The sequence below is a fragment of the Bufo bufo genome, chromosome 4, assembly GCF_905171765.1.
Source record: "Bufo bufo chromosome 4, aBufBuf1.1, whole genome shotgun sequence".
In the NCBI taxonomy this organism is placed as follows: domain Eukaryota; kingdom Metazoa; phylum Chordata; class Amphibia; order Anura; family Bufonidae; genus Bufo; species Bufo bufo.
The window spans coordinates 579,412,592-579,436,860 of NC_053392.1; the positions used below are offsets into that span (position 1 = coordinate 579,412,592).

The 24,269-nt window shown below is 47.4% G+C and overlaps 2 protein-coding genes across 2 annotated transcripts in view; one reads left to right on the top strand and one right to left on the bottom strand.

Moving 5' to 3' along the window:
• TRERF1 (transcriptional regulating factor 1) overlaps positions 1-9,378 on the bottom strand; it is a 150,977-nt gene extending 141,599 nt beyond the window's left edge. Inside the window, exon 1 of the mRNA XM_040430362.1 lies at positions 9,284-9,378. The gene's annotated coding sequence lies outside the window, so the exon portion shown is untranslated. The remainder of the gene's footprint in view (positions 1-9,283) is intronic.
• Positions 9,379-20,642: 11,264 nt separating this feature from the next.
• The window catches only part of UBR2 (ubiquitin protein ligase E3 component n-recognin 2), a 141,507-nt gene continuing 137,880 nt past the window's right edge, over positions 20,643-24,269 (top strand). The window contains 1 exon segment of the mRNA XM_040430376.1: positions 20,643-20,757. Within this exon segment, the coding sequence (XP_040286310.1) occupies positions 20,677-20,757 (81 nt within the window). The 5' untranslated portion in view covers positions 20,643-20,676.

Genomic DNA, 24,269 nt, shown 5'->3' on the forward strand with positions numbered 1-24,269 from the left:
GGCTGCCAAACGGTGCATTTTCCGATTTTTCCACGGACCCATTGAAAGTCAATGGAGCCGCAAAAAAAAACGGAAAACGGACCCACGGACGCGGATGCACACAACGGTCGTGTGCATGAGGCCTTAGTCATACGGCACAACTTACACATTGTACTTTCTACTTATTAAAATCTGCAGAATCATTATTTGTTTTTTTTACATTTTTTGATTTAGATATTTTACACTAGGGCTATTCTTACTACAACAGGGCAACGAGGGTAACACAACGTACTATATATGACTGTTATAAACATCTGCCAGATCCATTTAAAGGCACAGGGGCTTTATTAAAGGGGGTTTTCCAGGAATTAAGAAAATGAAAATACTTAAATATCACTTTGTTATAAATATATTTCCAAAATACCTTCCATTAGTTATAATGGCTCGTTTTGTCTAGGGAGCAATCATTAGGAGAAAAAAATATAGCCGCCGTTTTTTTATTACACACAAAACCTGTCTTAATCACACAGGAGGACAACGCACTTCACAACACTGAGCTAAAGAGCTGCCTCATCCTCCTCTCTGCTCTGCTTGTCAGGGGTTATGATTCTGACTACAGATAAGATCTTCAGCTGAGTCTCTGTAGGAATGGAGTTCATGAAGAGACATGAAGTACAGAGAGGACAGACTGTGGCAATGGAGACTGCATATAAGTGCTGCTACTCATTACCACATCTCCACCTCCTCTTTGTACTTCATGTCTCCACATGAACTCCATTCCTACAGAGATTCAGCTGAATATCTTATCTGTAGTCAGAATCTCAATCCCTGACAAGCAGAGCAGAGAGGAGGATGAGGCAGCTCTTTAGCTCAGTGTTGTGAAGTAACTTGTCTTCCTGTGTGATTAGGACAGGTTTTGTGTGTACTAATAGGACGGCGGCCATTTTAATTCTCCTAATGATTGCTCCCTAGACAAAACGAGCCATTATAGCTAAAGAAAGTTATTTGGGAATATATTTATAATAAAGTAATATTTAGTATTCTCATTTTCTTATTTCCTGGTGACTTACTTCAGGATAGGCCATCAATATTAGATCGGTGGGGATCTGACTCTCGGCATCCCCCCCAGTGATCAGATGTTTGATGAGGCTGCATTTTCATAGTAAACCAAGCAGAGCACCATGCATCGTCTAGTGGTTGTGCTTAGTATTGCAGCTCAGTCCCAGTCACATGGAAGACCATGTCATCGATGGACGTGAGGTCACAGGCCGAGAAGTGGCCGCTGCTCTTGCTTAGGTCGTCAAGATTTACTTTTCGGAAAACCCCTTTGACTATATTTTGGAGAATTTTCTCACGGTTATTTACTTGTATTGTTCATGAAACCAAAATGTAGAATATAAAGTCGTAGTATGCTGTTATAAAACCACAATGCAACACGCAGATGTCCACATAAAAGAGACCATGCAGCAATACTTTCATTTCTAAGAATACTTGGGTATATACGGGCAGTAACGGGTTCCTCCCCTTTATAATAATACAGACAACCTGGAAAAAATGGTAAAACTGCCCATGTCATACAGCACTGCTCGGGATCACACCCAACTGGTCGTCACAAGGCTGGTGGCACATAATTCACTGGAACGTCATTACATGCTGTAGATTTAATTTCACCAGGAAGGACGGTCACCAACTAGGAGAAGGCCCCAGCCCAACACACAGGCCGAACCCAAGCTCATCTGCCATACTGCCACCGATCATCACCGATCACTGCTGATTTCTTAAAATTCTCATGAACTTTGCTGGTCCTGTAAAACACTGTGGATTTGCTGGCAGCAACAGAAAATCTGCAACGTACCCATCCTAAACCCGGACACTAAAGGGTTATTCTGGGAGTGGTGAGTAACAATATACGGCTAGGATGCTGGGACAGCTTGGAGCACCCATTACTTTCTAAAATGAAGCAAGCAAAGTGCCATTTTTGGCACATTTAAAGAGGACCTCTCACCACTGCTGACATGTCTGTTTTAGTAACTACTTGCATTCCCCATGCAATAACAATTCTGGAGCGTCTATTCTTAGGACCATGTGTCATTCCTTTATTATTCCTGCTAGAAGTTATGAATGAATTGATAGCAGTTTGCAATGAAGGTCCAGCTGGGGGCGTGACCTTGCATAGTCTAACACTTGCCAATCAGTGTTGCCGGTGTCAGACTGGGCAAGGACTCCCCCCCCCCCCCCAACTGGTAACACCCAGCTGGACCTTCATTGTAAACTACTAGTAATTCATTCACAACTTCTAGCAGGAATAATACAGGAATGGCACAACATATAGCCATAAGAATAGATGCTCCTAAGTTACTCTTTACTACATGGAGAATGCAAGTAGTTGCAAAAACATTAAAATGTCACAGCACTGTAGCCAGAGTCCCACCAGTTCTGAATGATGGAGCCATGGGCACTCTGTATGACCTTCTTTGGTGTCTCCATGCGGAGAACACCTCTGTAATAAGGTGTACAACATGCCCTGATTTTATGAATCACTGAACAGACGCCCCCTTGCACCTCCGTATGATTTACAATGCACACTGGGGTACAGTATGGACCCATAGCGTCGTATGGTAGCGGTATTAAGGGGTTTTCCTCTGTATCCCCATGTCCTCTTCCATCAGATCTTGTATTAGGGATTTATTCTGCCCTGGAAGCATTGCACTGGGCAGAAAGTACTTCTAAAGATGGTAGACAAGAGAGTAACATACAGAAGTACCGGTACATAGACTCCCTGCCGCTGTGCCGGCTCACACACATCACATGTAAAGCTGACCGAACCCGCTGATATCAATGGGATCAGATCTAGTGTGTGTTAGGGTGTCCGGTACCCTCAACAGCAGACGTCGGGGCTATCAAAGATGGGGCATGTTCGATTTCAACATGTCTGATCTCTCCTTTGTCCCTGCAGGAGATAAGTGGCCGCCAGAGAGGTCTGCAGTGGTTGCTCCCCTGCGTGTATATGGGGGGAAGTCATGCTCCTATCTCCAGAACAGGACCCCAAAGTGAAGGGAGAACAAGCCACACATGCGCGCCCAACGCTGTGGGGATTCCAAAAATATTTCAGAAGTCCTATAGTGGTCAATGAAGATAGTGGGGGGGGGGGGGGGGGGGGGGGGGAAATGCTTGCGCAGTGCACTCTCCATTCACTGCTATGGGACTTCCAAAAATACTTGAAAGGGTTCTCCAAGACTTTTAGGCCGAATGCACACGACCGTTGTTGTGTTCCGTGTCCTTTGTTCCGTTTTTCGTGATTTTCTGTGGACTCTGACTTTCAATGGGTCCATTGAAAACTCGGCTAATGCACCGTTTGCCATCCGCGTCCGTGATCCGTGGTTCCAGTCCGTCAAAAAAATATAAACTGTCCTATTTTTTTTTCACGAAAAACAATTTGCGGAACCCATTCAAGTCAATGGGACCGTGAAAAAACGCGGAGGCACACAAGATTGTCATCCGCGTCCGCTTTTTTCCTATCATTTGCATGGCAAACTTGACTTAGATTTTTTTTCACTTTCCTTCATGTCTGGTGATCCTCCAAAAATAAAGGAAGACACACGGAAACAAAAACGGAACCCCATTTTGCGGAACGGAACACAACAACGGCCGTGTGCATTCGGCCTTATACTGATGACTAGTGTTGAGCGAACTTGCGGTTTGCAAGTTTGCCCTTCGAGTTATCTAAAAATTCCGTAATGGATTCTGTTACCACGGACCATAATGGAATTCTAGGATGGCAGGCACCCCGGATGCTTATAAGAGGCCAGCATAGACTTCTATTACGACGGAATACCTCTTATAGGCTTCCGTGGTGCCTGCCGTCATAGAACTCCGTCATGGTCCGTGGTAACGGAATCCGTTACGGAATTCTTAGATAATCTCAACGCCGAACTAGCGATTCTCTGGATAGATCATCAGTATCTGATTGGTGGGGGTTCGATACCTGGGAGCGCCATGGCCTTCTCTCAGCTCACCAAGTAGAGCGCTGTACATTGTATAACGCTCAGCCCCATTCATTTCAACCAGAAGTAAAAGCCGTACTGGTGGCAGAAGTCTAAAAATGACAATAAATAGCAATAAAGGTCACAAATTAAAATATCCGATAACAAACTGCGGAACAAGCCGGAAACGACTGCTCAGAGGTAACGTCTAGTAACCGGGCTGGTTCTCTATCACCAGACAATAAAAGGCATCTACATAATCTACATCAACAGGAAAGAAAACACCACAAAGTAAGGAGAAGCCGTCCCCTCTCCGACATGTCCGTTTTAGTAACTACTTGTACCCCCCATTTAAATGGGGGCGCTGCAGAATGTTGGCAATATATTATATATATATAAGAAAATAAAATAATAAATAAATAATAATAATGATAAATAAATAAAAACACAAACATTCTTAGTGTCAGACCGTACAGGGGCACGACCCCAACTGGCAACAGCCAGTTGTCAATTCATTCATACATTTCTAGAAGGAATAATACAGGAACACTCCATGAAGTATTTCGTACAGCAGACAGGTCAGGAGAGAGGACAGACCTTCTTTAATACCTATATACATCGTAGGAACACAGGGAATGCAAGGACTGGGCTCAGGAGCAAAACCAGCCCGCAGATCACTTACACCCAGTCTATTTAACACCAGAGATGCTGTCATCAATAGCGACCGCAACATCTGACCAGTAAGGCCCCATATGCATGCGACCACATTTTTAGCGGAGCCACTGTGGACCTATTCAATTCAATGGGGCTGCAAAAGACGCGTACAGCGCACCGTGCGCTTCCACATCCGTCTGTCCGTTCCATCGGCCCGCAAAAATTCACTTTCACATAGAAGTGAATGGGGCTTGTGTGAAAAGTCGGAAGGCATCCGGATGTAAAGTGTTTTTCACTGATGTACACTGTTAGGGCTCAAAAGTAATTTCTTTCCGTGTTTGTTACGTTTCTTTTGGCGGGCCGTATGCGGAACCATTCATTTCAATGGGTCCTCATAAAAAAGGAAGTTACTTTGTGTGCATTCCGTTTCTGTATTTCCGTTCCGCAAAAAAATAGAACATGTCCTATTATTGTCCACATTACGGACAACAATAGGACTGTTCCATTAGGGGCCAGCTGTTCCATTCCGCAAAATACGGAATGCACACAGAATTTTTTAGCGGAATGTTGCAAATACATACGGTCGTGTGCATGAGCCCTTAAAGAGGTTATCTGAAGTCTAAAAGATCCCCACCCAATGCCCAGGTCACCGTCACAGCCTGCTATTGGCTGCACCATTCTAAACCCTACCCCCCCGGCAGAGATTTTGAGCCGAGCGACAGGTAGATGCAGTGGCGGCCGTGCAGGGACCTGGAGCAACGTGGGTGAGTATCATGTATACGAGGGGATATCTTTTAGACTTTGGATAAACCCTTTAATCAGAGAAAACGCACACACTGAACACAATCGCACAGAAAACTGATAGAACTTGGGTGCAAAACCATCAGTTATTTCCTAAATAGATCCGGACACAATCCGTATTGCTGGAGTTAAAGAAGCCTTATATGCCTGAGCTATTAAGAGATTGGTGAATACCATTAAAACAAATCCTAGTGCCAGAATTTCCTTTTTTTTTGGTGACTTTGCCGTCCCCAAAAAAGGATACTGATCAGTGGGTCCACCACTGGTTCCAAGAATGGGGTCCTGTTCTCCCATCCAAATGAGCGGCAGGCCGAGCATGCACCCTGCCGCTCCATTCATTCTCTATGGGACTGCCGGAGATAGCAGAGTACACCTCTTGGCTGTTTCCGGTGGTTCCATAGAGAATGAATGCAGCAACGGGGTGCATGCTCGGCCTGGACAGGACGGGACCCCTGCTCTCAGGATCCATTGGGGGGGTTCCAGTGGTCAGATCCCCACTAATCAGTTAGTTATCCTCTATCCTATGCATAGGGGATAACCTGAAGACGTGGCACAACCCCTTATATTTCCACAAAGGGCACTTGACCGTGCCATCATGGTTAGATAAAACGCCAGCGATACTTCTGCTACTTACACCGACAGGCAACCTATTAGGTCCCGCCAGGGCTATTGGACATAGCAGACCTGGCGACCATTGTTGTGGGGCGGCTATTGGTTTACTGAGAGAGGTCGCTCCTCCTGTAAAGCCATTTAGATGCTGTGCTCAATATGGACTGCAGCGTCTGAGGGGTTAATTCCGTTCCCAGCTGCTGAACCAGATTGTCAGCTATATGTTAAGGCAGACACTGACGGCGCATAATGCGGTCACAGCTCCTGAGCCTGTGCTGCAATGGTATGGCCCAGTGCGGGAACTATCCGCTCCATATGCTGTACTATTTCGGCACTGTGTGGGAAGGGGTTAACGCTACATAATAAGCCTAAATCCACTCTACAGTCCCCATAGTTACAATTTGCTTCATAATATATTATACCGTATATACTCCAAAAACAGAAAATAGTTCAATGACTAAATAGGAGCAGCAGTAGACACGGTGTGCCGCTATATAGTGCCTCTAGACAGGTCCATATTACCGGCAAATTATGCTCTAGAACAGGGATCAGCAACCTTCGGCACTCCGGCTGCTGTGAAACTACAACTCCCAGCATGCAAACACATAGTCAGTGAATGGAGCATGCTGGGAGTTGTAGTTTCAAGAACAGCTGGCGTTGCTAATGCCTGATCTAGAAACAATGCTTCTAGGGGAGAATCCAACTAAACAAGAATCTGGCATAACAAAACCCTAAACCTCTTATCCCATGTATGAATCCGAAAGGGTTACAGGGGCCCAAAATGGCCGCATGGGTGCTTTATTAGGGATCTGAACAACTTGGCACTTCTACGGAGCCGCAATACACCTGTGTGCATGGGGCCCTTAAGCAAAACTTAACAGTGGGTCCATGACCAAATCAAAAAAAGTAAAAATACCGCCATATCCTGTTGACAGGTCACTGGCTGGACTTGTTACTTTGCAATCACGAATGGGAAATTGTTATCGTAGAATCAATATCCTGATCAATAATTGTAATCATTTCCACAGTTATCAGCAGCACACGTACGTTGAAGGCGCCATTGCAGATGTGTTTTCTGATAGAAATCCAACATATCTCGCTATAATCAATGGGGTCCATCGGGAGAGGTCGTTATCGCCATTTGGCGTCTCTGACGCTTCGTTATCTCTGAAGCACGGCAGCATAATGTTTCCGCAAGAAATGGGAGGCATAAAGACATACAGAAGATGCCATATTACGGTATGTCTCTGCACAACTGAAAGGTTGTATGGAGCCACAATATGGATGAGCCCTAACGCAGTATATAAGGGGGTCATATTCCGGCGTCGGAGACGCGACCGTAATACGAGTGAAAACATTGTTGGTAAGCGTTTTGGCGCGGTTCGCAAATTGATGGTTAATGTCTGCAGGTCTAGGTCTAGGTCTAGGTCTAGGTCTAGGTCTAGGTCTAGGTCTAGGTCTAGGTCTAGGTCTAGGTCTAGGTCTAGGTCTAGGTCTAGGTCTACACGATGACAATAAGTCGCGCGACAGATAGGGCACAACTACATTGCAACATTTTTGTCGCACCCATATCGCGCAACAATTTTTTTAAATGGTAGTCTATGGTGTTGCAATGCGACATGCTGCAACTGTGACGCGACAGTCGCAGAAAAAAACATTTCGAATGGATTTTTTGCGACTGTTGCGTCGCAGTGCGACATCATAGACTATCATTATGACAAATGTCGCTGTGTAGACCTAGCCTAATAATCTGCAAAACGGTCCAGCCATTAAGGGTCTATTCATTGTGATTCTGCAGATGCGGGGTGCTGCGTCTTTATTGGCTTTTGTCGAGTTTTTTTTTAAGTTTTTTATTTTATTTTTGGGGGGGGGGGGGGGGATTTTTAGTCACACATTTTACTTGTATTTTTTCAGATTTTTTCCCTATGGAGAAATCTATGGGAAAATGGCCGAACAACCTCACACCCAGACAACGCTGCCAAGTGAAAAAAAAAACGCCGGTACATTCCTAAAAACGCCGGTACAAATAAAAATTTTTAAAAAATGTGGCGTTTGTAGGACCTTTGATAATTTCCTATTGGCCAACAAGTAACATCGGGTTGTGAAAGGTTTTGTGGTCCCAAAAATACAGCGCTGTTTTGGTTAAAAAAAAAAACACACACAGTGTGAAACCTCCCTTAGGTCTCACGCACAGGACCGTAAGTGTTTTGCGTTCTCGGCCGTGCTCATGCCTCAGTTTTTTTAAACTCCTTCAGAAATGTCCTATTCTTGTCCGCAAAAAGAACAGGAACAGGGCCGGCGGAACGGTAGGCTAGCCGTATTTTTTGCGGCCCCACTAAAATAAATGGATCTGTATCTGACTTGCAAAAAAAAAATGCAGATCATCGGTTCACGTTGTGTGCATGGGGCTTAACAGAAATCTGACCCGAGAAACAGCTTGGGGGTGCGGATTTCTGCCACATCGTGGGCGGCTGCTCCGCGTGGCCGGGGCTCCTCACATCGACGATGTATACACCATAGCAGATTTCAATGCCCCATAGAGCGTCATCTCGGCCTTCCTAACCGTACTGACTACGCCTTTCAATACTGGGCGATATTTCCTAAGAATACTGCCTATACCCCTCGCTGGGCGACAAATGTAACTGCGGGCTGCAAACATCCGCACAATTTCTAATAGAGAGAGAAAATAACAAAAAAAAAAAAATGTGCAAACAAGTCCCAGCACGATTCCCATTAGAAATCCATAGGTCAGTTTATGTCAAGGGACATTTAAAAAGACGTCCAATTTTTATTTACATTTTTTTTAATAAAAAAAATACATATATCTATACAAACTATACCCATCTATCCATACGACACGCTCTATACGCCTCTACCTACAACCTGACATTCCCCTACAGCACATCCCAGAAAAGTTTTCCCCACCCCCACACAGTCAAAAAAAATTAAAAAAATTCCCTATGAACCAAACAGATTGAGGCAGGAACCCCCCCCCCCCGATTTCCATATGTCACTTCTGACAGCAACACAGCCTCATGGACTCTGCCCACTTCTTCCCATTACAAATAGAGTGCGAGCCCCCTGGTCAAGCGCCCCCTTCCTTCACACAGCTGACCCCCCTGTGACTGTTCTGCCCTCGGGTCGATCCCTGTGCAGCCTGCGGCACCTGTCATGCAACCGTGCGCTGCAAAGGGTTAACTCCGAGGCACCGCGAAATAAAATATATTATATAATATAGAGAAATAACCAGGATCTACCTGTTCCGTCTTCTTGTAAAAGTGAACGTGCAGCAGGAGTGGTAGGAGCTAGGACTGCCAGGCGTCCATGTGCAGCAGGGGCTCCGCGGGCACTGCCAGTCCTGCCCATGCACCCTTCTCCCTTTCTGGCAAGCAATCTCGAAAGCAAAGCCAGTTCCTGAAGTTGGATGTAAGGCGGGCGGTGATTGGTGCGTGCAGGGCCCGCTCCTCATTGGTCACTGTGCCCGGCCCCGGGATTGGCCCGCTCTGACTCCCCCTGCCGGCGGCTGTCAGTAGGTGATCACGTTGCCTCCTGATTGGCTCGCTGCATTATCTCTCTTGTCATTTTCCTCTACTTAGTATGTGACAGCACAAGGCGGCGGCGGCGGAGGAGGAGGGCTAGGGCCGCTGACGGCTGCTGCTGCTGCTAGTGGTGTTGTCGTTCAGGAAGCAGAAGACAAACACAAAGTTTGAAAGAAAACTTTTTTTTTTTTTTTTTCGTGCAATTTGCAGGGACTGAAGTGAATGGCTCTGCATACGGGCCGCAAAAGACCGGAACGGACATGGACAAAAAAATACGTTTGTAGGCATGAGCCCTAGGATCTGCGGCAAATGAGATTAGGATGAGATCTGCGGCAAAACTGCATCAAATCGGCAAGTTACACGCACAAATTGAAACCGCAGAGAAATCCGAACGGAAATCTGTGCGGAATTTGTGTTAGATCCGGGAAACACGCTCCGTGTGATGGCCGCACTTCCCGGACCGAACACTGCCCCTCTAACATGAACTCACAGCATCATAATGATCTCCGATTCTGTCAGTTTGCGCCCCACCTCATGTCTACTGAACTGCACCCTCACAAGCGCTCAGTGCCTGTATCGGGGACGGTCCGCAATAAACGGGCACTGGCCGTGGTGCGGACCCATTCACTTGAATGGGTCCACATCCGCCAGATAGGACCAAAGATAGGACTTCACGGATCGGAAGCACTACGAAGCCGGGGGATTTGGGTCCGTGCCTCCGCACTGCAAAAAAATAGAACATGTTGCGGACCATCTCTTCCGGATCGCGGACCCATTCAGGTCAATGGATCCGCAAACGGTGTGCACACGGACAGTGCCCGTGTATTGCGGAACGCTATCTGCGGTCTGTAACATGGGCACAGATGCTCGAATGCTGTGACTACTGTACAGAAGACTTGTGGTCCGGCAGGAACTGGCAGCTTCATAAGTCTTTCTGATGCTGTGAGTTCCTCTCAGAGGAGCAGTGTTCGGTACAAGTGCGGCGACCACAAGGAACGTTTCCCAGATGGAACACGCTCGAGTCAAACTGGCCTAAAGCTATGTTCACTCTGATGCAGATTTCCCTGTTAAAACCCAACCTTATTACAAGCCAGTGAGGTATGACGAGCGCCACTGGCTGCCATTTTTCAGCTCTGGCGCTGTGGTTTCCGTTTATTACAGAAACCAAATTGCAGATGTGAACAGAATCTTAGCAGAAAATAAAAATGTGGTATATAAAATTCCAATTTTTTTTGTTTTTGTGCATACCCCAGGCCACATTAGCTTTCATGGGGGCAGATACATATAAAAAGTTTGGCATATTTTTGACTATTCAAATCTCCCACTTATGCGAAAGACATAAACCCCGCAATGTAAGCCATAGGGCTCGTTCACACAAACGTTTATTGCGTTCCGTATATGGAACCATTCATTTCAATGGTTCCGTAAAAAAAAAATGGAATGCACTCCGTATGCATTTCGTTTCCATATATTCGTTCCGTTCAAAGATAGAACATGTCCCATTATTGCCCGCAAATCACGTTCCGTGGCTCCATTCAAATCATTAGATCTGCCCAAAAAAATGGAACACATACGGAATGTACTCCGTATGTCTTCCGTATCCGTTCCGTTTTTGCGGAACCATCTATTGAAAATTTTAGGCCCAGCCCCATTTTTTCTATGTAATTATTGTATACTGTATATGCCATACGGAAAAACGGAACGGAACCGGAAACACTGCTGAAAAAAAAACGGATCTGGGAAAAATGTCTCGCAAAACACTGAAAAAGACATACGGTCGTGTGCATGTAGCCATACAGTTACATAGGTCACCCACAGACTCCAATGATAAAAAGAAAATACAGTGTGCGTTTCTTTGCGCTGAGGCCCCATTCACACGGCCGTAGTTATGCTGTGCCAGTCTTGCGGTCTGCAAAACACGGGCACCGACTGTGTGAACGCCCCATCGTGTGCCTTCAATGGGATTGCGATCCGCAAGAGATTTGCTATCTTTTGTGGAGCGGAGGCACGGACCCGGTAGCCCACGGAAGGGCTTCCGTGTGTTTCCACAACACAGACAACCGTATGAACGGCTGGCTACACTTTCTACATACCACAAAGAAGCTGTTACGTTGGGTCACATGGGGGCCTATGGCTACATTTGGGAATGCTCCTGACCCACATAGGCCCCCACTGACCCAATGTCCTCTCCCATACATGCTGATGGTCTTCCCTGGGGCGGATGAGATCCTCCAGTAAGACAATGTCATACGGCCAGAAACGTCCAACATCGATTGGAAGAGCATGACCAAGACTTCCAGGTACTACCCTGGCCACTAATTCCCCAGACTGGAACCCGATTGAGCATCTGTGGGACCGGGGTGCATTACCTTTCTGTTACCTGAGGCGAAAACTGAGATGCCCCCCCCCCCCCCCCACATGCCAAATTTTCAACCTAGCCCCTGGAAAACATGACATATAGTGCTACAAAACATACTGGTTAGTATAGCGATACAGTTGAATATGAAGAGATGAACGCTTCCACAATGAAAGCGCTCGTTGCCCAAGGTCTTTCCGCTGTCCCTACTTGGTGCTGCCTCACTTGGCCTCATTGACGGTGCACCCCTGCTGTGGGACCCGCACCTACAAGGAGAACGGAGCAGCCGCCCTTCATTCATTTCTATGGAGCCGCCGAAAATAGCCGAGCTGCCTCGGCTTTTTCTGTCGGCCCTATAGAAATGAATGGGAGCGGTGGCCGCACATGCGCGGTGCACTCCCATTCACTTCAATGGGAGAGGCGGGGAGCTACGCCTGGTGGTGGACGGACCTCTGGAAACCCGGGGGTCCTCCAGCCACAACTCTCCCCGGCTCCGTTCTCCTTGTAGGTGCGGATCCCAGAGGTGGGACCCGCCCCTATCAGACAATGGGGGCATATCCTAGCGATATGCCCCCATTGTCTAAGATGGGATAACCCCTTTAATGGTCGTGTTCTCTCTATGGATCCCCCCCCCACGCACCCTCCAGAAGATGTGGGATGCAGTCAGCATGGCTCCAGATACCTGTGACAACCTACCAGTCACTCCCAGCCCGTCTGGCTGATCGCCGCGCTGTACGCGGCGGTTACTATGGATATCAGCGGCTGGTCATAATAATGGGACACCGCTGTGTATGGCAGAATCTATGGCAAATCTGAACAAACTGCCCAAAACTTAGATCTCAGCTTGGTGCTCTCTATGATAACACTGACGGGACGGCGCCTGTCAATGGCTACAGTGCCCGTTAGTCCCAGCAAACTTATGGAGGGCATGGACTGTATCAATAAAAATGATAACATGGTCCGGCAGAAATTTTTACGGAGGAACACTTTAAAATGAGAACCTTTTGAGTGATAAAAAAAACTTTACAGAAACTCAAGTGAAAAGCTGGATCTGTAGTGAAAAAACTGGATCTGTTGCCTAGTAACAGGCGCTGCAGGTAGCCGGTGATACCGCTGGACCTCCGCGCTCCTTGGGTAAAAATGGAAGTCACCCACTGATTTCACGTGGAATAATGACATTAGTTAAAGATACCTATGCGTTACTACTGGGGATGAGCGAATCGACTTCCGATGAAATATCTAAAGTCGATTCGCATAAAACTTTGTTCTAATACTGTACGGAGCAGGAGAAATGGTTTTTTACAGTACAAATTAATTTATGAAGTTATTGCGCGAAGTCTCCCGAGACTTCGCAAAGCAATAACTTCGGCTCATCATAGCCAATACATTCTGAGGGCTCGTTCACACGAACGTTTTTTGCGTTCCATATATGGGCCGTTTTCTGAGTTCCGTATACGGAACTAAATATTTCAATAGTTTCGCCAAAAAAAATGAATTTACTCCGCATGCATTCCATTTCCGTATTTCCGTTCCGTTGAAAGATAGAACATGTCCTATTATTGCCCGCAAATCACGTTGTGTGGCTCCATTCAAGTCAATGGGTCCGCAAAAAAAAACGGAACACATGCGGAAATGCATCCGTATCCGTTCCATTTTTGAGAAACCATCTATTGAAAATGTTATGCCCAGCCCAATTTTTTCTACGTAATTACTGTATACTGTATGTGCTATACGGAAAAACAGAACAGAAACGTAAACACAGCGGAAACAAAAAACTAAACGGATCCATGAAAAACGGACCGCAAAACACTAAAAAAGCCAAAAGGTTGTGTGAAAGAGGCCTAAGGCACCCCGTGGTCGTGCTGCGGGCCGCAATGCACAAACACTGTCCGTGGGGCAGCTGCAGCGGATCACAGACCCATTCACTTTAATGGGTCCGCAATCCAGCCGTTCTGCAAAAAGATAGGACATGTTCTATCTTTTTGCGGAACGGAAGTACGGGACGAAACCCCACGGAAGCATGCCGTAGTGCTCCCGTAGGGTTCCGTTCCGCATCTCCGGATTTGAGGACCCATTGAAGTGAATGGGTCCGCATCTGTGATGCGGAATGCACACGGAGTAGTGCCCGTGTATTGCGGATCTGCAAATGCTCCGCAATACCGCCACGGAGCGTACACGTTCGTGTGCAATAGGCCTAATACTGTACGGAGCTCCTGCTCCGTACAGTATTAGAGCTCATGCACACAAACTTTTTTTTTCCCGTTTAAGTACCGTTTCTTGCGTTCCGTATACGGTACTATTTATTTCAATGGGTCCACAAAAAAAAAATGGAATGCACTCCATATGCATTCCGTTTCCGTTCCATTCAAAGATAGAACATGTCCTATTATTGTCTGCATAACGGACAAGGATAGGACTGCTCTATTAAGGCCCCTTTCACACGGGCGAGTATTCCGCGCGGATGCGATGCGTGAGGTGAATGCATCGCATCCGCACTGAATCCTGACCCATTCATTTCTACGGGGCTGTGCACATGAGCGGTGATTTTCATGCATCACTTGTGCGTTGTGTGAAAATCGCAGCATGCTCCTCTTTGTCCGTTTTTCATGTAACACAGGCCCCATAGAAATGAATGGGGTTGGGTGAAAATCGCAAGCATCCGCAAGCAAGTGCGGATGCAGTGCGATTTTCACACACGGTTGCTAGGAGACGATCGGGATGGAGACCCGATCATTATTATTTCCCCTTATAACATGGTTATAAGGGGAAATAATAGCATTCTGAATACAGAATGCATAGTACATAGTATAGTGGTGATGGATCATGTGATGGACCATGTGATGAGCGTCATTAAAGGTCCTATTGCTCACAGATGAAGACAGAAGAGATGCGGGCTGCGCGAACAAGTGGATTAAGGTGAGTTATTTTTTATTTATTTTTAACCCCTCCAGCCCCATTGTACTATGCATTCTGCATTCAGAATGCTATTATTTTCCCTTATAACCATGTTATAAGGGGAAATAATACAATCTACACTACAACTAACCCAAACCTGAACTTCAGTGAAGAAGTTCGGGTCTGGGTACCACAGTCTGTTTTTTATCACGCGCGTGCAAAACACATTGCACCCGCGCTTTAAAAACTGAACATCGGAACGCAATCGCAGTCAAAACTGACTGCAATTGCGTACCTACTCGCGCGGGTTTGCCACAATGCACTAGGACGCATGCGGACACGCTCGTCTGCAAGGGGCCTAAGGGCCAGCTGTTCCGTTCCGCAAAATACGGAATGCACGCGGACGTCATCTGTATTTTTTGCGGATCCCTGAAATACTGAAAAAGCCATACGGTCGTGTGCAATAGGCCTTAGAACAAAGTTTTATGCGAATCGACTTCGGATGTTTCATCCGAAGTCGATTCGCTCATCCCTAGTTACTACTATGGGGCGTGAAGAGAGTTCAGTGAGCGACTGCAAACATAAGCTGTGGTTTAAGGCTGGGTTCACACTTGAGCGTTTTACAGCGCGTTCAAACGCGCTGTAAAACGCTCAACACATGATAACCAATGCTTCCCTATGGCCCTGGTTCTCACTTGAGCGTTTTACAGCGCGTTTGAACGCGCTGAAAAAAGCCCTACGCTCAAACAAGTTCTTGAGCTTCTTTGGGGCGTTTTGACGCGCGTTTGTGGCCATATAGGACACTGCAGTCAATCACACAAACGCGCGTCAAACGCGCGTTTACTATTGCAAAAAACGCACATAAAAACGCGCGACAAAAACGCGCGTTAAACGCGCATATCAAATACGCTCAGGTCTGAACCCAGCCTTAGGGTTTTATTTGCGGTTGTTTGTCATTTTTACACCTGTCAAAAGCCCCCGACCAACCAAGAGGAACTAAGGTCATGGGAAAAGGCGCTGATCGATTAAACACAATATATGAAAGAGGTACTGCTACCACAGAAACACGCGAGAATACTTCCAGTAACACACAAGAAAAAAGCTTTTTAAAGGGAACCTCTAACCTCTCCTGACCTCTCAGTGAATGCCTGCTGTATTCCAATGTACTTTGGAGCACCTTTTCTTACAACACTATATTGCACTGTTCCTCTGTTATTCCTTCAGGAAATTCTCAAAAAAATAAAATAAATGGATGCTACTATTCTCCACGTCAATGGGGTCCATACATAGTATAACACTGACCGATCAATGACTGGTAAGGCTGAGTTGTCTATTCATACATTTCCAGGAGGAATATCGGAGGAATATCGGAGGAATGTCACAAGGCAGAGTTCTAATAAAAAATGCTTCAGAATGGCTAGTCGGGGAACACAAGTATTTGCTAAAACAGCTAGCTCCTCTTTAATGTGAATGTTAAAGGGGTCGTCTGAAATTGATGACCTATCCTCAGGCTGCCCCCACCGATCAGCTGTTTCGGACAGCCTCTCCACAGGAAACTATACAGTGCACGGAGCGGAAGCAGAAGGTTCTGTACACCGGGTGGTTTTCATCGCTGACCGAAAGAGCTTATCTGTGGAGGTGTCAGACCCCCGGCCGATCAGATACTGATCACCTACCCTGACCAAAAGTCATCAATATCTGTGGCCTGGACAATCCCTTTAAGTCTTGTGTGATACGAATATTCCTCCTGTGTGACATCTATGAAATGCACCAAAGGACTGTTAAAGGGTTGTCCACTAGATAGTCACTTTTTATTTACATCCAGCCTCCATGCTCCTACACCTTCCAGTGACAGATCATTAGACCGCTGAGGAGGTCCATAAGGACCGAAACGTCCGGTCAAACGATTTTTGTAACTGGATCATGGACTTTTCTATCTAAATGTGCCGCAATTTCATATTACTACTGCAGCGCCACCACAGGTAAAATGAAGCACTACAGTGATCCCAGTTTAAAGGGGTTCTCCGGGCTTTTTAAGAAAATCCATGCTTTATTTCTAACTTATGGATCAAAGACAACTTAGTACTTACCCCTCTGTGGCGCCGCTGATGCAGTCTCCGCTGCACAAGTTAAATCTCAGAGAACCCCTTTAACTCTATTTTATCTTATGTGTAAGGCTACATGCACACGACCGTGGCGTTTTTTGCGGTCCGCAAACCGCGGATCCGCAAAAAACTGAAGGCGTCCGTGTTGCCTTCCGCAATTTGCGGAACAGGCGCCGGCAATATAAATGCCTATTCTTGTCCGCAAAGCGCAGACAAGAATAGGATATGTGATATTTTTTTAGCGGGGCCACGGATGCGGACAGCACACGGAGTGCTGTCCGCATCTTTTGCGGCCCCATTGAAATGAATGGGTCCGCATCCGACCCGCCAAAACGGCGGCTCAGATGCGGACCCAAACAACGGTCGTGTGCATGAGGCCTAATTCACAGATTAGTGCCGGGTCCTCCAGTAGTGAAGGCCAAGGGCTCAAAGAGATTGTACAGCACCACACCTGTCCACAGGTGGTGTGCGGTGTTGCAGCTCTGCCCCATTGACTCCAATGGAGCAGAGCTGCAATACCAGACACAACCAATGGACAGGGGTGGCGCTGTTTTTGGAAGAAAGCAGCCATGTTTTTCTACTCCTGGACAACCCCTTCAAATCCATATTACCCACCAAGGCAAACCTTGATTTGCCCCCGCACTAGAAATAAACGCTGATTTCCAGTGAAGTTTGCCCCAGCATTTACATGGGCTTGTCTGATAAAAGGAAATAAGACTGTGACCCAAACAAGAGGCTGATCAAAGGTAATACAGTCTGTGATAATACTTCAGCGCAGTATGCAGACATTTCATGGATAGCGGGACCACCAGCACCACCAACAGGGCATTGCAGGTACTGAAACTCGAGATGTAGGTCTACCTGTCTGATGTATGCAAATGTATATTGTAAGGTTCCCAGAGGAACAAACCCATCTTGTTCCATACTCAACTATACAGTCTAAGGGCTCATGCACACGACCTTATGGGTCCACCAAAAATAAAAATAAATAAAAAGGATGACGTGCAATATCAGTTTTTTATTTTATTTTGTGGATCGATTGTAACAATGCCTGCACCTGTCCACAAAACGGACATGACTTGTGGATATACGGATATGGAATGCCCACGGAAATGAATGGTTCCTCATACGGGCCGCAAAAAAAAAAAAAACGGACACAGACCTACAAAACCGTGTCCGTTCCTTTTTTTTTCGGCTCGTATGTGGAACCATTCACTTCAACGTGGCCGCAAAAAATGGAAATGACTCTGTGTGCATTCCGTATCCGTACGTCCGCAAGTCCTTTCTGCAAAAAATAAATAGAACGTGTCCTATTCTTGTCCGCATTAAGGGTTAGGATAGGACTGTTCTATTGGGGACCAGCTGTATCCGTGTTTTGCGGATCCGCAATTTGCAGACCGCAAAACAACAGTTGTGTGCATGAGCCCTAAATGTGAACGGAAAATTAAAGGGGTACTCCAGCTACATCAAGGTATCCACTACCTACAGGACCTCTGAGATCATCAACGATCATAAGAATGGGGGGGAACCCCAAAATGAATGGAATGGCAGGTCGAGCACGTGCACTGCCGCTCCATTCATCTCCATCGGACGGCCAGAATTAGCTGAGCGCTTGTACGCCATGATCTCCGGAGGTCCCATAGAGATGAGTAGAGATGAGGTGTGCACCCGCGACCTGCTGCTCTTGGAGCTAATACACCCTATTTTGGAGCTAATACACCCCATTCTTGGGATTATTGGGGGTCCCCGCCCACCCCCCCACCCTCAATCTAAGGCCTCTTGCACACGAACGCGTGCGCCCCGTGGCCCGCAATGCATGAAGACACCGTCCGTGGGGCAGCCGCAGCGGATCGCGGACCCATTCACTTTAATAGGTCCGCGATCCGCCTGTTCTGCAAAAAGATAGGACATGTTCTATCTTTTTGCGGAACGGAAGTACGGGACAAAACCCCACAGAAGCACTCCGTAGTGCCTCCGTAAGGTTCCGTTCCGTGCTTCCATTCCGCATCTCTGGATTTGCGGACCGCCAACGGAACGGCGCCCGTGTACTGCAAATGCGGTCCGCAATACGACCACGGAGCGCACACATTCGTGTGAAAGAGGCCTAACAGTTATCCCCATTAGTTGTTGAGCAGCAGAAGTTGGGGAGATAAGGATGGGGCTGTCAGATTTGAACATGTCCGATCCATAAGCCGCCAGAAGCATCTCAGAAGCTCTCTCGCGCCTGGCTGAGCGTATGTGTGCACGAGGGTCGTCGGGACTAATCGCCGCCTGCAGAATGAGAATTTAGCCGACAGGTATCTCCTGTGTCTGGCTAGCCTAAGGGCTCATGCACACGAACGTATTCTTTTTCTGTGTCCGTTACGTGTTTTCTGCGGACCGTATGCAGAACCATTCATTTCAATGGGTCCGCAAAAAAAAAAAAAAATAAGTTATTCCGTGTGCATTCCGTTTCTGTATGTCCGTTCCGCAAAAAAATGAAAAATGTTCTATTATTGTCCACATTACGGACAAGGATAGGACTGTTCTATTAGGGGCCAGCTGTTCCGTTCCGCAAAATACGGAATGCACACCGACGTCATCCGTATTTTTTGCGGACCGCAAAATACATACGGTCGTGTGCAAGAGCCCGTACTGTGACATCTGTGACAAGATGGTCAATGGTTCATCCATGAAGATGTCCGTGAAAGATCCGTGTTTGGTCCTTGTGTCATCCATATTGTTTTTTCCGAGCATCTCCTACCAATAGTCCGTGAAAGCCACAGATCAATCATGGGTGACATCCGTGTTGTGTCCGTGTTTTTTTTTCTCGGACCCATAGACTATAATGTGCGGTAGGGACAAAATAGAGCAGGCGTCCGTGGTAAACCGCTGATCCGTGAATGACTACACTCGCTGTCTGTGGAGACCATGGACAGGACACGTGTGCGATTCACGGAGGTGTGAACAAGGCCTTAGTCACAGCGCCGCGTCCTCTAACGCTAGGGCTTCGAAGTTTCCCAACTGAGGAATAAAGCCGTAAGACGGCGAGAAGTCATCTCTATTCCGCATAATATGGACGCAAGAGCGCTGCTGGCGAAACTCCTTTAATCTAGCGCCCAATAATCCAGAAAATCTCATGATCAGGCAGTACAAGCACCAAAGCACAAAATAGATGAAACCTATTTTTTTACCGATGACTAGAGACGAGCGAAGCAAGCTTGGTACGCTACATCCGAAGCCGCTTTGCTAAAAAAACGTATTGGAATACTGCACGGAGATCCGTCTGGTGGCCCAGACCGTGGCCGTGTGCATAGGCCGATGCTTTTTTTTTTCTATAGTGTGCAAGCACGACCACTGCTGATGGATTGCAGGGTGGTCGTAACCATGGAAACGAGCGGTGTATAATGTGATGGAGAAATGAATCCAGCCAGCAAAGGAGGCAATATGGACAATCACAAGACATTAGTAAGGGCCCTGTATTAACTTTCTCTACATGATAGATGCACTTGCTGAAGTGAGAGGACCCCATTAGATACTATATTACCACCTCCACTGCACTGGACTACCGGACCCGTCACACACTCCTTATTACATGACTACTCCCAGCCGCCTCGCCCTCACATGCTGCTGACGCGGTCACGCTGGGACTTGTCGTTCTCCGGGAGGCTCGCGCACGCCGCCCTGGTGCCTAGACGCCGCTGGCTCCCGCGCGCCGGCCACGCCTCCTCCCGTGACGCGTTTCCGCTTTCGGTGCAGTCTCCTGCTAAGCGAAGATGGCGTCTCCGTTGCGGGAGCCCGAGGAGCTGGGCACGGAGAGCGAGCTGCTGGGCTGCTCCGCCCGGGACGTCGCCCTGGTATGTGACCCGGGGAGGGGAAAGCGACACGACCCGAGGGGGACTTCTGTCACGGGGGTTCACTCATGTGGGGGCCCAGGAGCCCCGGCCGTGGTGGGAAGTGACAGTGGGTTTCCCAGCTGTGTGTATGTGAGCTGCATCCATGTCACCCCGAGCGGCAACTACAGCTCCCAGCATGCCCTCACTGGGACGGGCTGACGGGGGGATGCTGGGAGTTGTAGTTTTCACAGCAGCTGGAGTGTGTGAGGTGACAGGCTGGTGTTGTGTAACCAGTGTGCAGGGGACAGATCTCCTCCACAGTCCTGTCTATGTCCTCACAGCACAGCACACACCGTGTATATATATATCCTCCACAGCACAGTCCTGGATGTGTCCTCACAGCACACACTGTATATATATGTATATCTGCCACAGTCCTGTATATTTCCTCACAGCACACACTGTGTATATATATATCCTCCACAGCACAGTCCTGTCTATGTCCTCACAGCACAGCACACACCGTGTATATATATATATCCTCCACAGCACAGTCCTGTATATGTCCCCACAGCACAGCACACACCGTGTATATATATATATCCTCCACAGCACAGTCCTGGATGTGTCCTCACAGCACACACTGTATATATATGTATCCTCCACAGTCCTGTATATGTCCTCACAGCACACACTGTATATATATGTATATCTGCCACAGTCCTGTCTATGGCCTCACAGCACACACCGTGTATATATATATAAATATTTATAGATATATTTATATAGCCATCTGCTGGACATGGAACATAATACCCCTCATACAGAAATAGGGGTGGGCAACCTGCGGCACTCCAGCTGTTACACTACAACTCCCAGCATGCATACTTGCTCTGCTCTTCTCAGAATCTCGTAGAAATAAATCGAGCCTGCTGGGAATTGTATCCCTTTAAGGCAGCCATCCTCAAACTGCGGCCCTCCAGCTGTTGCAAAACTACAACTCCCAGCATGCCCGAACAGCCTACAGGTATCAGCCTACAGCAGGGCATTGTGGGAGTTGTAGTTTTACCACAGCTGGAGGGCCGCAGTTTGAGGATGCCTTCTTTAAGGCCTCATGCACACAGCCGCAGTTTTGGCGTCTCGGATGCGGACCCATTCATTTCAACTGGGCCGCAAAAGATGCGGACATTACTCCGTGTGCTGTCTGCATCCGTTGCTCCGTTACGTGGTCCGCAAAAAAAATATAACCTGTCCTATCGCAGACAAGAATAGGCAATTATATTAATGGCTGTCCGTGCCGTTCCGCAAATTGCGGAACGCAAACGGACACCATCAGTGTTTCGCGGATCCGCAATTTGCGGACTGCAAAACACACAACGGTCGTGTACATGAGGCCTAAAGGGTGCATTCACACGACCGTATAAATGGATCCGTTCATTTCAATGGGGCCGCAAAAGATGCGGACAGCACTCCATGTGCTGTCCGCATCCGTTGTCCCTTTCCGCGGCCCCTCAAAAAACATGGAGCCGGCCATTTGCGGTCCGGAAAATGCGGAAAGCACACGGCCGTTATCTGTGTTTTGGGGATCCGCAACTTGCGGACCGCGAAACACTTACGGTCGCGTGAATGCACCCTAAGGCTACTTTCACATTAGCGTTTTTCTTTTCCGGCACTGAGTTCCGTCACAGGGGCTCTATACCGGAAAGTAACTGATCAGGCATATCCCCATGCAATCTGAATGGAGAGTAAGGGCTCTTTCACACCTGCGTTCTTGTCTTCCGGCATAGAGTTCCGTCGTCGGGGCTCTATGCCGGAAGAATCCTGATCAGGATTATCCTAATGCATTCTGAATGGAGAGAAATCCGTTCAGGATGCATCAGGATGTCTTCAGTTCCGGTACGGAACGTTTGTTGGCCGGAGAAAATACCGCAGCATGCAAAATCCGGAACACTTGCCGCAAGGCCGGATCCGGAATTAATGCCCATTGAAAGGCATTGATCCGGATCCGGCCTTAAGCTAAACGTCGTTTCGGCGCATTGCCGGATCCGACATTTAGCTTTTTCTGAATGGTTACCATGGCTGCCGGGACGCTAAAGTCCTGGCAGCCATGGTAAAATGTAGCGGGGAGCAGCATACTTACCGTCCGTGCGGCTCCCCGGGCGCTCCAGAGTGACGTCAGGGCGCCCCAAGCGCATGGATCATGTGATCACATGGATCACGTCATCCATGCGCATGGGGCGCTCTGACGTCACTCTGGAGCGCCCGGGGAGCCGCACGGACGGTAAGTATGCTGCTCCCCCGCTCCCCGCTCCTACTATGGCAACCAGGACTTTAATAGCGTCCTGGGTGCCATAGTAACACTGAACGCATTTGGAAGACGGTTCCGTCTTCAAATGCTTTCAGTACACTTGCGTTTTTCCGGATCCGGCGTGTAATTCCGGCAAGTGGAGTACACGCCGGATCCGGACAACGCAAGTGTGAAAGAGGCCTAATCCGTTCAGGATGCATCAGGATGTCTTCAGTTCAGTCATTTTGACTGATCAGGCAAAAGAGAAAACCGTAGCATGCTACAGTTTTATCTCCGGCGACAAAAAACTGAAGACTTGCCTGAATGCCGGATCAGGCATTTTTTTCCATAGGAATGTATTAGTGCCCGATCAAAATACCAGAATGCCGGATCCGTCCTTCCGGTCTGCGCATGCGCAGACTTTTAAAAATGAGAAAAAAATAAATACCGGATCCGTTTTGCCTGATGACACCGGAAAAACGGATCCGGTATTGCAATGCATTTTTCTGACTGATCAGGATCCTGGTCAGTCTGAAAAATGCCTGATCAGTCAGAAAAAATGGCATGCGTTTGCATACAGTTTGCCTGATCAACCGAACTGCCTGCCAGAATCAAACAACGCAAGTGTGAATGCACCTAATCCAGAGGCTGATAATCCCGACTCTTCGATTATGTGGCCTTTGTGTCCGACACAGAACTGTCATCAAATCTGGGTTTTTACAAAATCCAATATGAACAAAAAACTGTTTATGGCTCACTTTACACTCAATTTTCTATTTTTTATTTTATTTATTTTTTTAAACTTGAGGTGCGATAGTGTAAAGCAGGGATGCCCAACGTGCGGCCCTCCAGCTAGTGCAAAACTACAACTTCCATCATGCTTGGGCAGCCTATAGCTATCAGGGCATGCTGGAAGCTGTAGTTTTGCAACAGCTGGAGGGCCGCGGGCTGGGCATCCCTGGTGTAAAGGAAAATTGTCTTAGTTGCCCATAGCAACCAATCAGATTATACCTTTCATTTTCCAAAGGAGCTGTGAAAAACGAATGGTGGAATCTGATTGGTTGCTATGGGCAACTAATCCAGTTCTACTTTTACACCAGTTTTGATAAATCTCCCCCACCCACTCCAGACATTAGCTGAAAGTCTATAGCAGGGACGTCCAACCTGCGGCCCTCCAGCTGATGTAAAACTACAACTCCCGGCCGCAGGTTTGGCATCCCTGGTCTATAGGAATTGTGACATGCAG